At 44.8% G+C, this 18,019-nt stretch overlaps 1 protein-coding gene across 1 annotated transcript; it reads left to right on the top strand.

Annotated features, from left to right (window-relative positions):
- Window positions 1-13,463: 13,463 nt before the first annotated feature.
- Window positions 13,464-17,687, top strand: ackr3b (atypical chemokine receptor 3b). Its single transcript, XM_085372838.1, has 2 exons — window positions 13,464-13,741; window positions 16,494-17,687. The coding sequence occupies exons 1-2, from the start codon at window positions 13,464-13,466 to the stop codon at window positions 17,605-17,607; spliced, it is 1,392 nt and encodes a 463-aa protein (XP_085228964.1). The 3' UTR covers window positions 17,608-17,687.
- Window positions 17,688-18,019: the final 332 nt, after the last annotated feature.

The raw sequence follows: 18,019 nt of genomic DNA, 5'->3' as shown, positions 1-18,019 counted from the left end.
GTCTGGTCGGCTCGTACTGTCACGGCTGGCGGAGTGAGCCGTGTGGAGTGGAGGAAAAGGAGGACCCAAGATGCAGCAATCAATCAATCAATCAATCAAAGCTTTATTCGTCACATGCAGGTTGCCCTGCAGTGAAATGGGACCCCCCCCCCCCCCCCCGACCTTACACATATAGCACAAACATTACATGGGGATACAGGTCGGAGATTGGTAGAATCAGGAAAAAACATTGAAATGTACACTACAGTGGGGAAAGTACAAGAGGAAAAAAGAGACCCCTACTCATGCTGTGCTTCCATGGTAGGACAGCATGAGAACAGGAAACAAAAAAACTCCTTTGCACAAAAAAGCACATAAATGTCCACAGCACAACATTGTGAAGACATGACAAGCCACAGGGGTGGGTGGGGGGTGAGGAGTAATCCGAAGAAACACAGCAGCCACCCTGCACAGCGCTATCATTCCAGCGCGGCACACAGACCCGCCGTGTTCCCTCGCCGGAAACAAGCATCGAAGGCGTTGGAAAGGGAGGGGGGATGAGTGAGTGCCTATCAGTATTTCTTAGAAATATGGTATCTAACCAGATTCTTACTCTGGATGGCATTACCTTGGCCTCCAGTAACACTGTGAGGAACCTTGGAGTCATTTTTGACCAGGACATGTCCTTCAACGCACATATTAAACAAATATGTAAGACTGCTTTCTTCCATTTGCGCAACATCTCTAAAATTAGAAATATCCTGTCTCAGAGTGACGCTGAAAAACTAGTTCATGCATTTATTACTTCCAGGCTGGACTACTGTAACTCATTATTATCAGGATGTCCAAAAAACTCGCTGAAAAGCCTTCAACTAATCCAAAATGCTGCAGCAAGAGTCCTGACAGGGACTAGAAAGAGAGAGCATATTTCTCCTGTTTTGGCTTCCCTTCATTGGCTTCCTGTTAAATCCAGAATTGAATTCAAAATCCTGCTCCTCACATACAAGGTCTTAAATAATCAGGCCCCATCTTATCTTAATGACCTTGTAGTACCATATCACCCTATTAGAGCACTTCGCTCTCGCTCTGCAGGCCTACTTGTTGTTCCTAGAGTATTTAAAGTAGAATGGGAGGGAGAGCCTTCAGTTTTCAGGCCCCTCTTCTGTGGAACCAGCTTCCAGTTTGGATTCGGGAGACAGACACTATCTCTACTTTCAAGATTAGGCTTAAAACTTTCCTTTTTGCTAAAGCATATAGTTAGGGCTGGACCAGGTGATCCTGAATCCTCCCTTAGTTATGCTGCAATAGACTTAGGCTGCCGGGGGATTCCCATGATGCATTGAGTTTTTCCTTTCCAGTCACCTTTCTCACTCACTATGTATTAATAGACCTCTCTGCATTGAATCATATCTGTTATTAACCTCTGTCTCTCTTCCACAGCATGTCTTTTATCCTGTCTTCCTTCTCTCACCCCAACCGGTCGCAGCAGATGGCCGCCCCTCCCTGAGCCTGGTTCTGCCGGAGGTTTCTTCCTGTTAAAAGGGAGTTTTTCCTTCCCACTGTCGCCAAAGTGCTTGCTCATAGGGGGTCATATGATTGTTGGGTTTTTCTCTGTATCTATGAAGCGCCTTGAGGCGACTTTTGTTGTGATTTGGCGCTATATAAATAAAATTGAATTGAATTGAATTGAATTGCGTGTCCATAGTTCAGCAGAGACAGTGTCCTTCGCTCTATCAGGCTAAGTAAACAGTCTGCCAGCCAACCCAGGTGGCCTTCATGGGACGGGAAGAATAGTCATCACACAGTCGTTATCAGGGAGTTGTTTTGGTGGGCTCCAGCCTTGGGCCTAGCAGCTGGCGCCGTGGTGTCCAAATGTTGAATATTGTTGATTTCTCCTTTGTGAGCAGCTCGAATTTAGCCCTCTGACACTGGTCCCTCGATCTCCCGTTGGAGAGCCGCGAGCCTCCCCATGATGGTATCAAACTTCTGTTCCATGGTGTTGTCAGTCTTTTGATTCTGAGACCTCACAACTGCAGTGATCCGTTCCGCGATGTTTTCCAACTGTCGCTCAAGGGTGTCATTTTGAGCAGGCCTTTCTCTGATGTTTCCCCTCATACGCTCAATGGTGTTGTTTTGAGCCTTCACAGCAGCTGTAAGCGTCTCCAAGGTGTTGACCATATTACGTTCGTTGTGAGAGGTCGCGCCTCGTCCCGTCGCTTCGAATCCAGCGGGCAGCCTTGTGGGGGTTTGAACAGCCGGTTCCGCTCTCTTATTTCTCTGATAAACCAGGGCTAAGCCAACGCCGATCAGCATGAACCCTGTTATCATGGTTCCGAATAGGTAGATATCTTCAGCGTCCTCGATCGACAGTCCCGCCAGGCACACGGTCCTCCAGTTCTGCCACCCGTCCATCGTGTAACCGGCAGGGAAAGTCCCTCCAGGGCACTCAGGCTCTCCCGAGCCCAGACTTCTCGTTGGGAAAAGGGTGTCAATAGCACTCAGAGACCAGTTGATCAAATCCATAATTCTCTTTTAGGTTTTAGAGAACGACAGTGAGAGACTGTTCCAGGGAAAGTAAATGCACACAAGACAAGACAAGGACATAGAGGCTAAGCAGGGAAGATAAGGGTGAGGAGGAGAGGAGAAAAGTGCAACCGCCTTAGCTGAGAGCTCAAGTAGAAAGCAAACTGATGATACGAGTGACGTTTATTTACAGGGTGGTAGTGGCAAAAACAGGCAATGAAGCATGAGTAATTACAAACGAAAACCTAAACTGGGAGAAACTAAGTGACAAACCTGGGACCATACCAAAAGGGTGCAGGGCAGAGAGACGCAGAGACAGGAACACCATAGAACGCAGAGACACACGGATGAATGCAGACGAGCCGACAACGAACACAGACCGACACCCACTAAATATACACACACAAGGTAATCAGGTAATCACACACAGGAGGGAAGAACAGCTGATCTGAATACACATGATGACTGGAGGACACAAGCTGAACACAATGACAACAGACACAGACTTTCAGAACAAAACAGGAAATCTAGAACCCGAACCGGACACAAGGGGGGAGGACACAGAATAACTAGAACAGAGGGAAATAATCACAAAACACAAAACGCTGGGTCAACGACCCAGGACCATGACAATTGTTTAATTTTAGAAATGTTTTTGCTCTTTTTTTCTCTATAAAATAGGTGTGTTCTTTTTTTTTAATCATTCGTCTTAGCAGTGGGATTTACATGAAAAGGGAAACAAATTAAGTTTGAGTGAAAATGTAAAATTTTCGCACTCTCTGGTCAACTGACTCAGTGAATCAAATGACTCAAAAAATCCGATTCACTTTGGTGAGTGACTCATTAACACTCGATTCAGTAAAAAGAATCAAATTTACCATCACTAGTTCAGTGCACAGCACAACAATATGGATATACATATTATTGTTCCTAGAGTATTTAAAAGTAGAATGGGAGGCAGAGCCTTCAGTTTTCAGGCCCCTCTTCTGTGGAACCAGCTTCCAGTTTGGATTCAGGAGACAGACACTATCTCTACTTTCAAGATTAGGCTTCAAACTTTCCTTTTTGCTAAAGCATATAGTTAGGGCTGGACCAGGTGACCCTGAATCCTCCCTTAGTTATGCTGCAATAGATGTAGGCTGCTGGGGGATTCCCATGATGCACTGGGTGTTTCTTCTTCTCACTATGTATTAACAGACCTCTCTGCATTGAATCATATCTGTTATTAACCTCTGTCTCTCTTCCACAGCATGTCTGTATCCTGTCTTCCTTCTCTCACCCCAACCAATCACAGCAGATGGCCCCGCCCCTCCCTGAGCCTGGTTCTGCTGGAGGTTTCTTCCTGTTAAAAGGGAGTTTTTCCTTCCCATTGTGCTTGCTCATAGGGGTCATATGATTGTTGGGTTTTTCCTCTGTATGTATTGTTGTAGGATCTGCCTTATAATATAAAGTGCTTTGAGGCGACTGTGTGACTTGGCGCTTTATAAATAAATTTGGACAGAATTGAATTGAATGAATATCTCTTTTAATCCAGATCAGATTTTTTTTCTTCTCAGAGTTTCTATGAGAAAACCGTGTGACACCCTCTATGGAGTTAGCGCATCTCCAGTCCGGCCACCCTGACATTAAGGGTCTGAGTGATGAAGAGCAGCAGGTTCTCCATGGAAACAACAACAGCTATGACTGGGTAGCTTGGACTGCATGTGTTTCTGCCTCATTAACATGTACTGAGACAAACTTATCTCCTACCTGCAGATCCCATCTTCTTCTCCTCTACAGGTCCATCCATCCTTACAACATAAACCTAAGGATGATCCAGTGGGAACTCTAATGCAGAGGTGGATGTCGGTAGAACTGCTGAATGCTCTGATGAGCAGGAAGATGAAGTGCTGATCTCAGCTGAACACCTGTGGGAGATTTTGGAGTGACATGTTAGACAGCATGTTCCACCAGCACCATTATCCAAACACAAAGTAAGCCCACAGGGGTTTTTATTTTAATGGCATTCACACACCAAGAGAGTTCAGATACTTTTAAGTGAACACCATTGAGGCCTGAAACTGGTCTATACATCCCTCCATTCATAATAATGGACTGCATTCATATAGTGCTTTTCTAGACACTCAAAGTGCTTTACAGCACCACTATTCATTCACTCTCACATTCACACACTGGTGGAATGTGAGAGTGGTGGAGGCAAATCACAGTTGTAGCCACAGCTGCGCTGGGGCAGACTGGCAGAAGAGAGGCTGCCATATCGCGCCATCGGCCCCTCCGGCCAACACCAGTAGGCGGTTGGGTGAAGGACACAATGACCAGGACAGACAGAGCTGGGAATCGGACAAGCAACCTTCCGGTTACAAGATGAGCTTCCCAACCCCCTGAACCATGGTCGCTCCATCCATCCATCCATCCATCCATATAATCCAGTGTCCCTTCAGTTATTGTTACTAAGTCCTTATCTTTTTCTTTTTTATGTTTTTAGTTCTTGCCTACCCCGGGCTGTGGAACATCAGTGCCTGAAGACATTAAAATGACTTTAGCTAATAACATGGACCCCCGACCTCCTCCTGCTCCCACATCAGCAAATGAAAATTCCATCCATCCATCCATCTTCTTCCGCTTTTGTCACGGTCCGCTGTGACGGACCGAGTGGAGAATGCGTGTAATGGACCCAGGTGCGTACACGAGTGAGCAGACGGGAGTGAGCTTTAAGAGAAGGCGAGCCTTTAATATGGCTGAAAACAAGGTGTACAAATACAGCAGGGATAACGTGGCTAAACAGAAACCTGAACTGGGAACAAACGATGGTGAGGCTATGGCTTGGAAGACAACAGACCAGGCATGGAAACACGGAGGGTGGGAACACAGACGACGCGACGCAGACTGTATGAAACACAGAGACTAAATACACATGAGGGATGATCAGGGGAAGTGACCACACATGGGAACGCAGCTGACACACATGAACTTAACGACAGGACAGGAGGAGTAAAACTGAATACACTGACAGTGAATGCAGGCCTTCAAAGTAAAACAGGAAACATGAGACATGACCCGGGGAGACATAGTACAGGGGGAGGTGACATAACTGACAGCATGAACTTGACAGTACAAGACACACAGACATAAACACACGAAGGGCAAGGGAGACGTAATGCAGGGGTGATATATACAAATGGCTGGACTACCTTAGAGAACCTAAAATAATAAACATCAAAATAGGCTAAGCATAACACACTGGGTCACACGACCCAGGACCATGACAGCTTTATCCGGGGCCGGGAATTGGCGGGTCATCCCCATCATCCCCAGACTCTGCTTCCTCCTCGGATGAGGTGGGATTGTCAGTGGGATTAAAGAGGTCCTCGAAGTATTCCTTCCACCGCAATTTTCTCAGTCAAAGTCAGCAGCTCTCAGCCAACTATACACAGTGCAGGTAGAGCACCGCTTTCCCCTCCTGAGACTCCTGACGGTTTGCCAGAATCTCTTCGAGGCAGTCTGAAAGTCTTTTTCCATGACCTCTCTGAACTCCTCCCACACCTGAGTTTTTGCTTCAGCCACTGCCCGAGCCGCATTCTGCTAGGCCTGTCGGTACCTGTCAGCTGCCTCCAAAGTCCCACAGGCTAGCTAAGCCCAATAGGACTCCTTCTTCAGCCTGGTGGCTCCCTTCACCTCTGGTGTCCACCATTTGGTTCGGGTGTTACCACCACGACAGGCACCAACCACCTTCCAGCTGCAGCTCAATGCAGCAGCTTCGGCAATGGAGACGCTGAACATGGTTTGATTGATTGATTGAATCTTTATTTTGAACATTTTGAAAATGTACAAAAAAATAGAATTAAAAGAGACAAATGAACAAAGCAAAACAAAAGGAAAATGGAGCAACCACAACATGGTCCATTCAGACTCAATGTCCCCAGTCTCCCTCGGAATGCTATTGAAGCTCTGCCGGAGGTGTGCGTTGAAGACCTCGCGGACTGGGGCTTCTGCTAGACGTTCCCAGCAAATGAAAATTCAAAGATTTAAATAATCTGACACGAGGCGGAAAAACAATCCAGAAACAGCAGGAATCTGCAAACCTCTCAAATTTGAATTACCCGAGAAGCTTTGGTAGTATGTTAACTGGAACCATAGTCTGGAAAGAGAGATCCCGGTCTCCATAATAATTAGGTTATCGCAGAAGAAACCCTCAGATATGTCAGGAGAAGAGTGGTTTAACCTGCTTTCAGTTTAAGATCAATGAAATGTGTTCAAGTAAAGCAAACGGTGTACCTATTTTTGCTGCGCCTGTTCTGGATCTGTCCTGTGATGTTTGGAAAGCCTGATCTGGATTCATTATGATGAATATTGACTGTGTGCTGGGATAATGTGACTGTTCACATCAACAATAACAGAAAGGGCTTCATCAGGAAGGTAACATATCCACAAAGCCAAAGGTCGCCACTCCAACCCTTCATTTATAACGTTTAACGTGAACATCTGTCTATGATGTTTCAGGGACTCTTTGATCAAACATGTCCATGCTGATTGTCCTCAGCATTACTGTTTTACTGCTGCTTCATTTCTGGAAGTGAAACTTCAGATCTGAGTGGTTTTCTGATAAAGTTCACTTTAGCCTCTCATGTTTGACAGCTGGAGTGTTGTTTATGGTAAAGTGTCAGCAGTCTGTGGTCTCAGTGAGCACTGAGCTTGGTTTGCTGCTGTTCAAAATGAGAGCTGAATGATCAGAGACTCCCAGCAGTGATCCTGAGTCCTGACATGACAGAAAGGGGGGCAGGAACGGCAGTAAGGAGCTAGGAAAAAAGAAGAGCGGTGACAGAAGCACGCCACAGTGAAGATCACATCGTCATATCAGAGTGCTGTGATTGGAGGATCACAGTCTGAGCCTGAAACATAACAGGAATGAACTTCTGTGATCCAATCAGAGGAACAGATCAAACCACGATGGTGGCATCTTTGTCCCACACCGTTGACAGACTGAAGATAAGAGCGTCATAGATGAAGATGGTCTGCTGCAGAGTGAAGCGCTCTCATGTGATCATCAGCTGTGTGAACCAGGAAGCGACAGACGAGGGGCGGAGTCAGAGGGGCGTATGTTGGAGCATAAATATATCTGATAAGGAACAAAGATAAAGATCTGACATTTTCTCTGCTCTCAGCATCAAAGTGAATGCGGAGCTGTAATGTGAGAGACATTAAAACATATCAGAGGCATATTCATAAAAAATCCACATTCGTGATAATTCAATGAGCTACAATTCATTAATATTCCCAAATAAAACATGAAGGATATGCACAAATATGTACACACATGCACTTATTTACCAAGATTATTTTCAGAGTCAGAGTGTCATCTGGAATCTGGGATCAGACTATGTGCTGATGATCTCTGTGGTACAGATGGTCATATTTGCTCCATCCAACAAAGTAACAAAGTATCCGAGTAAACAAAGTATTCTTTATTTTTGCACCACTGAGAAATATAAATATTTCAAAATGATTTCACTAGGTATCTTCTACAGTATGAAGTTTTTTATTAGTGCGTTTGCTCACACCTGGGACTTTGCAAGAGTGCTGGACGCTTTCAGTACTCCAACATTTTTCATGCATCTGTCCCAAAGGATACATTTAATAATTGAAAATTTCAGGCTTTCATGGTTAATATTTCTGTCCTGGTTCACAGTCTGATGCTAACGGACCGATAGAGAATCATCAGAGACTTACCGCAGTGACACCGAGACCTGGTTTCCTGAAGACTGCTGAGGTCGACCGCAGTCTTTCGAGTCCTCCAAGTCCTCTGATCCACAGCTGCTTGTAATCTTGTTGTCTTAAACGGGGGGTGGCTGCCTCGTGTCTCCGTGTGCTTCGCTGAACTATGGAACTGCTGTGACATGAACTCTGACTGTGATGTCTGAGATAAACTCACATGAGCATTCCTCAGCATAGAGGCCAGCATGAAAAATGACTCACAGTCTGGTGGAGAAAAATCAGCAGAGTGAAGAAAACAAAGTGTCTAACAGGACCGAGACACCCTGTCAGCATGAGAGGAGGGAGTCAGTGGAATCACTGAAACATGTATGAGAAAATGAAACAGTCCTACCACACAGAGGTCTCCACAGGAGAAAGTCAACAATCAACATCAACCAGAGTTCGTTTATGTTGATTGTTGACTGTTGACTCTGAGTTTGTGGAAGCTGTTTACTGGAGCAGGGCTCTGAACTCCTCCTCTGTTCTCCTCATCTGACTCTCTGATTAAATCACTCTCCTTCAGGATGTGTCTGGACCTGAAACACGACTGTTCTCCGTCCCACAGATCCTGAGCTGACACAGTGAGGAGCCCTGAGAGGATGAATGTATCCCACTTGGGTGGCATCCACACCACCCACAGAGCTCCGTGAGTCCTATCCACTGAGATGCCTCTCTGACACAGTAATGGCGGTCTGCCTGTCTCACCTCTCAGTGTGCAGTCAGGGACACTCTGTGACTGGTGAGTTTTAACTGTAGTTCCTCTCAATGAAATGGTAAATGGACCGATTCTTATATAGAGCTTTTCTACTTTCACGGGCAGTGTTGGTCAAGTTACTTGAAAAAAGTAATCAGTAACTAATCACTGATTACTGCCCCAAAAGTAATCCCATTACTTTTCTGATTACTTGCTTTCAAAAGTACTTACCGTAAATATCGGGCTATAAGCCGCTACTTTTTGCACAAGCTTTGAACCCTGCGGCTTTTAGTCAGGTGCGGCTTTTCTATGGATTGTCCGTGATTTTTGTCATATCGTAAGACGATTTGTTTTGTGTGTTCCGCTGTTGTACGGCACTACGTTGCCTGGCGGAAGGATCGGGGTTCAAGAGTGGTATGTTAGTCACATGTCCGTCCGCCAGGCAACGTAGTGCCGTACGAAGTAGCGCGAAAAACAAACTTCAAAGTAGCGCTACGCGTTCAGCGGGAGTCGTGGATGATGAGCGGCGATAAACTTGCAAGTTATGCCCAAAAAGCAAGTTATGCCCAACTCCACCGGTAGATTCTGACAGCGTGGAAAAGTGTGAAAACATCCACGATCACCAACGGATTTTGAAGGGCTGGACTGCTGCATGATGGAGAGGAGGACACCGCCACGGCCCTTCTGAGGGTGTTCGACTCTGACACTGACAATGAGGATTTCTTTGGTTTTGAAAGTGACAACGAAGGAGAGAAGAAGAGTGGATGACGAAGCCATCATGAGCCTGTTTGTATCCGACACTGGAGAAGAGGACTTTGGTGGTTTTAGTGCGTAGGAAGAAGAGAAAGATGGTGGTGAATGACTGACTTTTCTTCTTGTTAAAGCTGTGTCACTGCACCTGAGCCTAAAAGGTAGGCCGAATCTATTGTTCTGGTGTGCTGTAGGTTATTGTTATGTACTACATGTGCAAATATGTACCCATAACTTGTTTTTCAAAATATTAATAAAAGTGATGTCTCCAAACAGCCATCTCTTTCCTGACAATTCCCTTTGTGCATATTCTCTTACATATGATAAGTCAACATTGAAACACCTGCGGCTTTTGGTCAGGTGCGGCTAATGTATGTACAAAACAGGATTTTCCCCTGATTTTAGCTTGTGCGGCTAATATTTAGGTGCGCTTTGTAGTCCGGGAAATACGGTAGTTACTTTTTAAAAACGTAATTTACAACCTGAATAGGTAATAAAGCAGTGCAAACATACTGTTATAAATACTGTTATAAATTAAGCTTAAATAGACATGAAAATAAAAATGAGAATAAGAATTAAAAGTGCTAAGTAGATAGATAGATATATACATGATATATACATGAGTGCAAGTGGTGATCAGCAGCAGCAGTAGTACCTGTGGTGCTGTTAGCACTGTGTGAAGTACTGGTACTGAGTACTAGTAGTGGTATAATAAGTATTTGTTAGCATCTTGGTGGGTCAGAGGCAAACAGGTGAGGTCAGGTGAGTCTGTGGCAGCTCTGTGTGCACTTCTGTTCCACTTCCTGTCTCACACACACTCAGAGGACCAGGTGTGTGTGTGTGTGTGTGTGTGTGTGTGTGTGTGTGTGTGTGTGAAGCTTCATTTTCTCAGGACAAGGCAGGAAGTGCCCCAGGTGCAGCTGAATGAGCACTTCCTGTTGGGAGACGTCAATTTCCTGCAAAGGACGGCGTGCAGCTGGACGATAAAATCACAATAATAAACAAAAAACATCCGAGACAGCCTGAGGCGACCTCGCACAGCATCATCATCATCATCATGACTAAAATTATTATTGTTATTGTTGTTCTTATTAATCATAGTAGTAAAGTATTTTTATTATCATCTTATTTTAATTGTCATTTTATTTATTCTGTTTTCTGTGTTTGTTTTATTTATTTTTAAAGTTCCTGAATATTTATATTTATTTTGTGTTTTTCTCGTGGTTTTATTGACTTTTTGTCAGTTATTTTTTATTTATTTGTTTTACTTTACGTTATTTGATTCATTATACATTTATAAATAATTATTTTTCTATTATTTCTTTATTGTTATCTGTTTTATGTTTTTAAATGTTTTACTTCTTCTTCTTTCTGTAAATATTTGTATTTATTTTCATGATGACTGATGATTATTGATCATTGATTATTGGGGGCATGACCTTCCTGCTGCTGTCTATAGCTACAGTTAATTGGCTGTGTTTGGTCAAACTGCTGCTGCTGACATGAGCAGTGTGCTGCAGGTCAAAGGTCAGACAGGGCTCGCTAAGCTCCTGTGGTCAAACTGAGCCCTGGAATCTGGATACCTGAAGACCTCGGCCTGTTGCCACAGTGACCAGCAGGCCCGGGAGCCCCCCCTTCCTCCTCCTCGTCTGTGGGAATCCTCGGTGTTTGTTCCTCTGAGGGAGCGGAGGAAGACGAGGAGGAGGAAGCCCACTATTTTTATGAATAAAGTTTGTGAATTCAAATACTCAGCTGTGTTCATTGTTTGGCTTCCTGTTTGTAGAGTTTACACTCAAACCTGCCTCAGATGCCTTTAACACCACAGCACACCAGGGCCTGTGGTTTTATTTTAAAATCCTTCACTTTTAAAGCTGCAACAGTGTTAGCTCCTTCACAATAACAGCCTGAATGTCTGAAGCTCCGTTTTGGTGAAGTTCTTGGACTTTATTTGGATGTGTCTGAGTACAGCTCAGAGTCTATGAGTGACAGCCATCTTTAAAATACAGTCTGGACTTTACTTTGAAATTCTGACCCACATCACTCCACACTGTGGTTCACACAGAACCTGGTTTAATTTGATGTTTTTCAACTCAGTCCTGAAAAAGTTGTGAAACGTTTCAAACATGAATAACAGAGAACATTTTATTCACATTAGAACAAAGAAAACTGAGCTTGGTGGCTGAAAAATGTCTCAGAAAGTTGTAACCAGGCAACATAAACTTGTAAAAGTAGGTGGGACGAAGGAGAAACAGCTGTAGAAACATTTAGCAGCTGAAAAGGTTATTTGGTAGCAGGTCCATACTGTGATTGGGTATAAGAAGAGCATCTTAGATAGAACAGTTTCAGTTTCATCATCTGTAGAATGTCATTTCATCCACAGACAGAAAATCTGGAGGAATCTCTGTGTGCAGGGATCAGTGTTAGATGCTGCTGATGGTGCTGACAGCTGGCACATCTGGAAAGGCTAGTGCTGACAGGAGTGAACAGGTTTTAGAGAAACACCTGCTGCGTGCAGACGTGTTTATCAGGGAAGGCCTTCAGGTTTGAGCCAACACAGCAGAGGGGGGACTGCTGAGAGGTTCGAAGCCTCCGATTGCACTTCTTCCATTAAGAGTCTTGGTGTTATTTTTGACAATGCTTTTAAACTTGATAAACAAATCAGCTCTGTAGTTAAGGGATCTTTTTATCATTTGCGGATTTTAGCCAAAGTCAAGTCTTACCTTTGCAGGAACGATCTAGAAAGAGTGGTCCATGCTTTTATTACTTCACGGCTAGACTACTGCAATTCCCTCTATGCTGGCCTAGATCGTTCCTGTCTACATCGCCTTCAACTGGTGCAGAACGCTGCCGCTCGCCTGTTGACCGGTTCAAAAAAAAGAGACCACATCACTCCGGTTCTCTGCTCTCTCCACTGGCTCCCAGTTGCCTTTAGGATTGATTTTAAAATCTTATTGCTGGCTTTTAAGGTTTTAAATGGCACTGCACCTTCTTACCTGTCAGAACTCCTTAGTACTTATCGCCCCAGGAGATCTTTGAGGTCAGCCGACCTGATGCTTTTAGATGTTCCCAGGTATAAATTAAAGACAAAGGGAGAGAGGGCGTTTGCTGTGGCTGCACCCAGACTGTGGAACAGTTTACCTCCTCACGTCAGACTCTCCAAAAGCCTAGAAACTTTTAAAACCGCTCTTAAAACTCACCTCTTTTCATTGGCTTTTAGAAAGGTTTAATTTATTTGTTTTATATATTTTTATTTTATTTTTATCAGCGAGGTGTTATTACGAAATTGTGTTCTATTGTATTTTATCTGTATTTACTGTACAGCACTTTGGTCAGCCTTGGTTGTTTTTAAATGTGCTCTATAAATAAACTTGACTTGACTTGACTTGACTTGAAGCCCACAGGCCTCTGTGACTGATGGTCCAAGCTACAGACGCCATCAGAGCTTTATTAATGAGGTTCATTTAACATGTGAAAATAAAAGACGAATAAATATGCGGTAAATTATTGATGATACTGAAAGAATACAATCATATCTATTTTATTTTTTAATATTACCATGTAGTTCTTGGATAGTATTCAATTTTAAACATGTTTTATGAAATTTAACCTCACTTTTAATAAAAACAAGATTGTTATGCATTTATTTGTAATGAATTTATTTATTTTGTTATATTTTATTTGACCAGTTTTAATAGTGGATGTTTTATTTCTTCCTGATGCTTATTTCTGCAGCGGCTGTCACGTTTAGCCAGACTCGGTTTAAAAAATGTACTATTTAAGTTTAGTGGCGTTCCTTCTTCCTTTCCTCCGTTCCTCTTTGTTTTTGGCGCTTTCTCTCACGCCTCCGCAGTTTCATTGTTCCGCAGCTGAAGCTGTAATAAATCACGCAGAGTGGGGCTGCCTCTGTGGGCGTTTCTTCTTCTCTCATTTAAACCGCAGTGTGGGGGGACCCGGGGAGACCGCCTGCGACCCTCTGCCGGACTCTGTGCCCTCTGACCCGCCGTGGATCCGGACTGATCCGGACCGAGCCGCCCTTCTTGTGCTGTAAGTTGTGCAGCGTTCAGGCTGATGTCTGCTCCAGGGTCCGCTGGGAAAAGAGATGTTTTTACAGGTTAGGGATACAGGTAAAAGCTGTTTATAGCATCAGGTGTGACTCAGAGATGAACGGGCAATGAAGCAGAGCGGACTCTGCGCCGACAGGAAGCCTGTCATCAGTCTTCTTAAATATCACTACTTTACTTTTCACCATCGAGCAAACAATTCTTAAATCAGGCGTTTTTTCAAATGGAGTTCGTTATTGCTCCAGTTTGTGCTCCACTAAAGCTGATCGGAAAAGCTTATTTCTGCAGCGGCTTAGCCAGACTCGGTTTAAAAAATGTCCTGTTTAAGTTTAGTTGTGCGGGCACGTGCACGGTCTCATGCATGCGGACGGCTGAAAGTTCCCACGAGCCGCTGGAGTCGCGCCGTGCCTTCGGCACGCAGCTTGTCCGTTTGCGAACACTCGTGTTTGCATTAGGCAGTTTGTGTTTACCAGCAAACTTTACTTAGCGGACGTTTTAACGCATTTTTAACCCGCAGTACTCAGTCAGCTCAGCGCGCGTGCACACAGGTAGCTAACGTGTGCACGCGCCAACATGAGCTGTTTTTGTAGCGTGCACGTGCCTGCAGGTGAGATGATTTCAGCGCGCAGGCACGTGAACTGTCGTGGATCTTAGTGAGATCTGCGCCTGCAGTAGGAAGATCCGGGGATTAAAGGGTTAAAGAGTGGGTCCGTGCAAAGCTGTGTCCACGGCGCCTGAGCCGAGTTACAAAGGGGGCGGTGCGAGCGCTCAGGCCTCACACTTCATGCTGAAATGCCTCAAACTCCAAACGAACCGTAGGGGATTTTTGAACGGACTCTGGCTCTGAGGGCGCTGAGGCCAATTTATGGCCCTCTGACTGGTGGCTCACCCTGCGTTCAGGGACCTGGATTTCCTTTGAATGGAGCTCCGTGCTGACTGTATGTATGAGGACTCAGCACGAGCCCGGCAGGTAAACACAGGTGTGACCCACGTTGCTTTATTACACAGACACGCTGTCACTTATTACAGATGTAACAGTGTGTCTGTGGCTGGAGGTTCATCCAGATGTTTCAAACAGCTGCGCTGAGCCTTGTTGGCTTCCACTCTTTTAAAGCATCAAAGCTGGTGCTTACTGTATGCACACCTGTGTGTAAGTCACATGATAAAGAGCTCATATTTACTGTAATGCATTAAAGCCTACCGAGGCCCGCTGTCTTCATTATAATTATCAGCTGTGTGTGTGTGTGTGTGTGTGTGTGTGTGTGTGTGTGTGTGTGTGTGGACTGGTGCTGAGCTCAGCTCTTAGATGCTTTTTTTTTGGTAAAATCTGAGACTTTCTGTCTAAAAGACACCGGTTAGAGTTTTATTGGCGAGCTAATTGACTCTTTGTCACAGCGCTGCGGTAAAATTTGATTTTGAAGGTCATGACCTTTCAGTCTAAAGCACCCTACAGAGTTTTTATGTGCAGCAGCAATAAAACACTCCTCCTCCTTTTCATCCTCCGTCTGCTGTCTGAGGGCTCAGTTTTCTTCTTCTTCTCTGGTTTTAATGTTCTCAAAACAAACGTGGACTCATAAAGATCAGTTTTAATCTTAAAATATGCTCTGAATCCACAGGAAGAATTATTCATAGTAATGTTGATCTGATTAAAATGAACTAAAATGAGAAAGTAAAGCTTTCGATGTTATGATGTAGGAGTTTTAGAGGCAGAAGAATGAGACGTTTAAGACCATTTATTCATAATGACTTTTTAACTAATAAAATATGACAGGTTTTTGATTTTCACTAACATTTTGTCAGGAATAAGCTGATATCTTATAGGTTTTATTCCCTCCCAAACATCCAAAAGTCAAAGAACCCTTAAATCTGAGAATTTTTTAATGGAGTTTGGTGAGAGTTTCACTCGCAGCAGAAGAACAGATTATTGATGCAAATAATCAGCATGTGTCTTGTTTCCAATATTAGTCTTTTATTATTTCCTGTGTTAAATCTGTGTTCACTGCCAAATCAAACTTATCGATCTTCAGTTAGTGATTTTGCACCTGATGAATTTCCCGAGGGTTAAAACAGGAAGACGTGGTTATCTTTTTTCTGCTCAAGCGGGAGCAGGAAAAAGAACGCAGCAGTAAAACCTTCAGACCTCTCAGCTCATTCACATGTTATTGATCACACACTGACGTTATTGTTGGTTCAGTCACTTCAATTTGTTAATGAAGTCTGGATGTTTGACCTGCTCTGACTTCTGTCTGTCTGTCCAGCTGCTGGTGTTCTCGTTGTGTGGTCGAGTTGACGGAGAGCCACAGTTTGTGAGCAGGAGTCCTGAACCTGCTTGTAATCAATACGCCTGATACGACCTCCCGTTCAGCTTTGTCCGCTTTAATCTTTATTTGGGAGCGCAAAGAAAATTCTTAAATTAAAGAATGTTTGAATGGAGTTTGGTGGGAAACACTGCTCTTATAAACAAGCCTGAGGTCCGTGGGCTGAATGGACATCAAGATTTTAATTTGAAATTTGAATACTTTCAGAAAACTTTACTTTCACATAGTCAAATACACAGTTTTTACATTTTATGAATTATGTTGTTTGGGGGTTTATTTATTCATTATGACATTTTCATATTATTTATTATTATTTTTATTATGTGAAATTTATTCAGTGCATTAATTTAAATGTATTTTTATCAAAAATACATCTTTGTTTTTTATTTAATATTTCTGACTTTCCCTGTTTTCCAGGTGTAACCTCGTCGCCATGAGTCTGAGTGCTAACGACCTCTCTGAGCTCATTGAGCTGTGGGAGGAGCTGAACCTGACCTCCGCTGACCATAACCTGTCCCACGTGGAGGCGCTGAGGTGTTCGGGCACCGTCAACCAAACCGCCTTCCTTCACACCCTCTCCGTCCTCTACATCTTCATCTTCCTGGTGGGCCTCGCCGCCAATGCCCTGGTGGTCTGGGTCAACCTGCGATCCGACAGGAACCGCTATGAGACACACCTGTACATCTTGAACCTGGCCATAGCTGACCTGTGCGTCGTGGCCACGCTGCCGATCTGGGTGACCTCATTGCTGAAGGGCGGTCAGTGGCCATTTGGAGAATCCGTCTGTAAACTTACTCACCTGGTCTTCAGCGTTAACCTCTTCAGCAGCATCTTCTTCCTTGCCTGCATGAGTGTCGACCGCTACTTGTCCGTCACGCTGTTTGGCGACACCCCCGACAGCCGCAGGAAGAAGGTGGTGCGCCGGCTGATCTGTGTTCTGGTTTGGATGATGGCGCTGGTGGCCTCCATCCCAGACACCTACTTCCTGCAGGCGGTGAAGTCAGCGCACTATGATGGCGCCATCTGCCGTCCAGTGTACCCGCCCAGCAACCCGAAGGAGTGGATGGTGGGCATCCAGCTGAGCTTCTTTGCGCTCGGCTTCGCCATCCCCTTCCCTGTCATCACCATCTTCTACCTACTCCTTGCAACGGCCATCCCTCCCACCTCAGACCAGGAGCGGCGCGTCAGCCGGCGGATCATCCTCACGTACATTGTAGTCTTCCTGGTGTGCTGGCTGCCATTCCACACTGTCCTCCTGCTGGACACCCTGTCCCTGCTGAATCTCCTGCCCTTCAGCTGCCGGCTGGAGAACTTCCTGGACGTGTCGCTGCACCTAACACAGTGCTTCTCGCTGGTCCATTGCTGTGTCAACCCCATCCTGTACAACTCCCTGAACAGGAACTACCGCTATGACCTCATGAAGGCCTTCATCTTCAAGTACTCCACCAAGACCGGGCTCACCAGGCTCATCGATGCCTCGCATGTCTCAGAAACCGAGTATTCAGCAATGACCACGGACAGCCCGATGTGAACTTCAGAGCCCTCCAGGACTCATTCAAAGACTTGTAAATAACTTCCACCTACCCCTGTTGGTGGCACACCTAACTTCATCCAGAGGAACTACTACAGCAACGACGAGTATGCCTTCAGACCTGCACCAGGTTAGGGTGTACGTGCTTTAGCAGTTTTAATGGACTGGGCTGGCTCAACTCGTTCAGGACCTGCAGTCGGTTCCTCCATCTGCTAGTGCTAGCTGCAGTCTTTTCCAGCTTGAGCCAGGTGAACCGCACCAGCTGTGATTCCTGGATGGGTTATTGACCTAATGGCCAATGTCTCTTGGGAATGCTTTTTGCGTCATTAGAAGCTTTTTAGGACTCGGGAATGCATCCTAACACCTATCTGACACGTCGTATGTTATTGGATCGACTGGTGACAGAAAGACG

The sequence above is a fragment of the Diplotaxodon limnothrissa genome, linkage group LG15 (genome assembly GCF_057381915.1).
Source record: "Diplotaxodon limnothrissa isolate DT_005_m linkage group LG15, D_limnothrissa_male_GT1.1, whole genome shotgun sequence".
NCBI lineage: Eukaryota > Metazoa > Chordata > Actinopteri > Cichliformes > Cichlidae > Diplotaxodon > Diplotaxodon limnothrissa.
The sequence above is the reverse complement of the archived record's forward strand: the minus strand, read 5'-3'. Positions and strand labels throughout refer to the sequence as shown.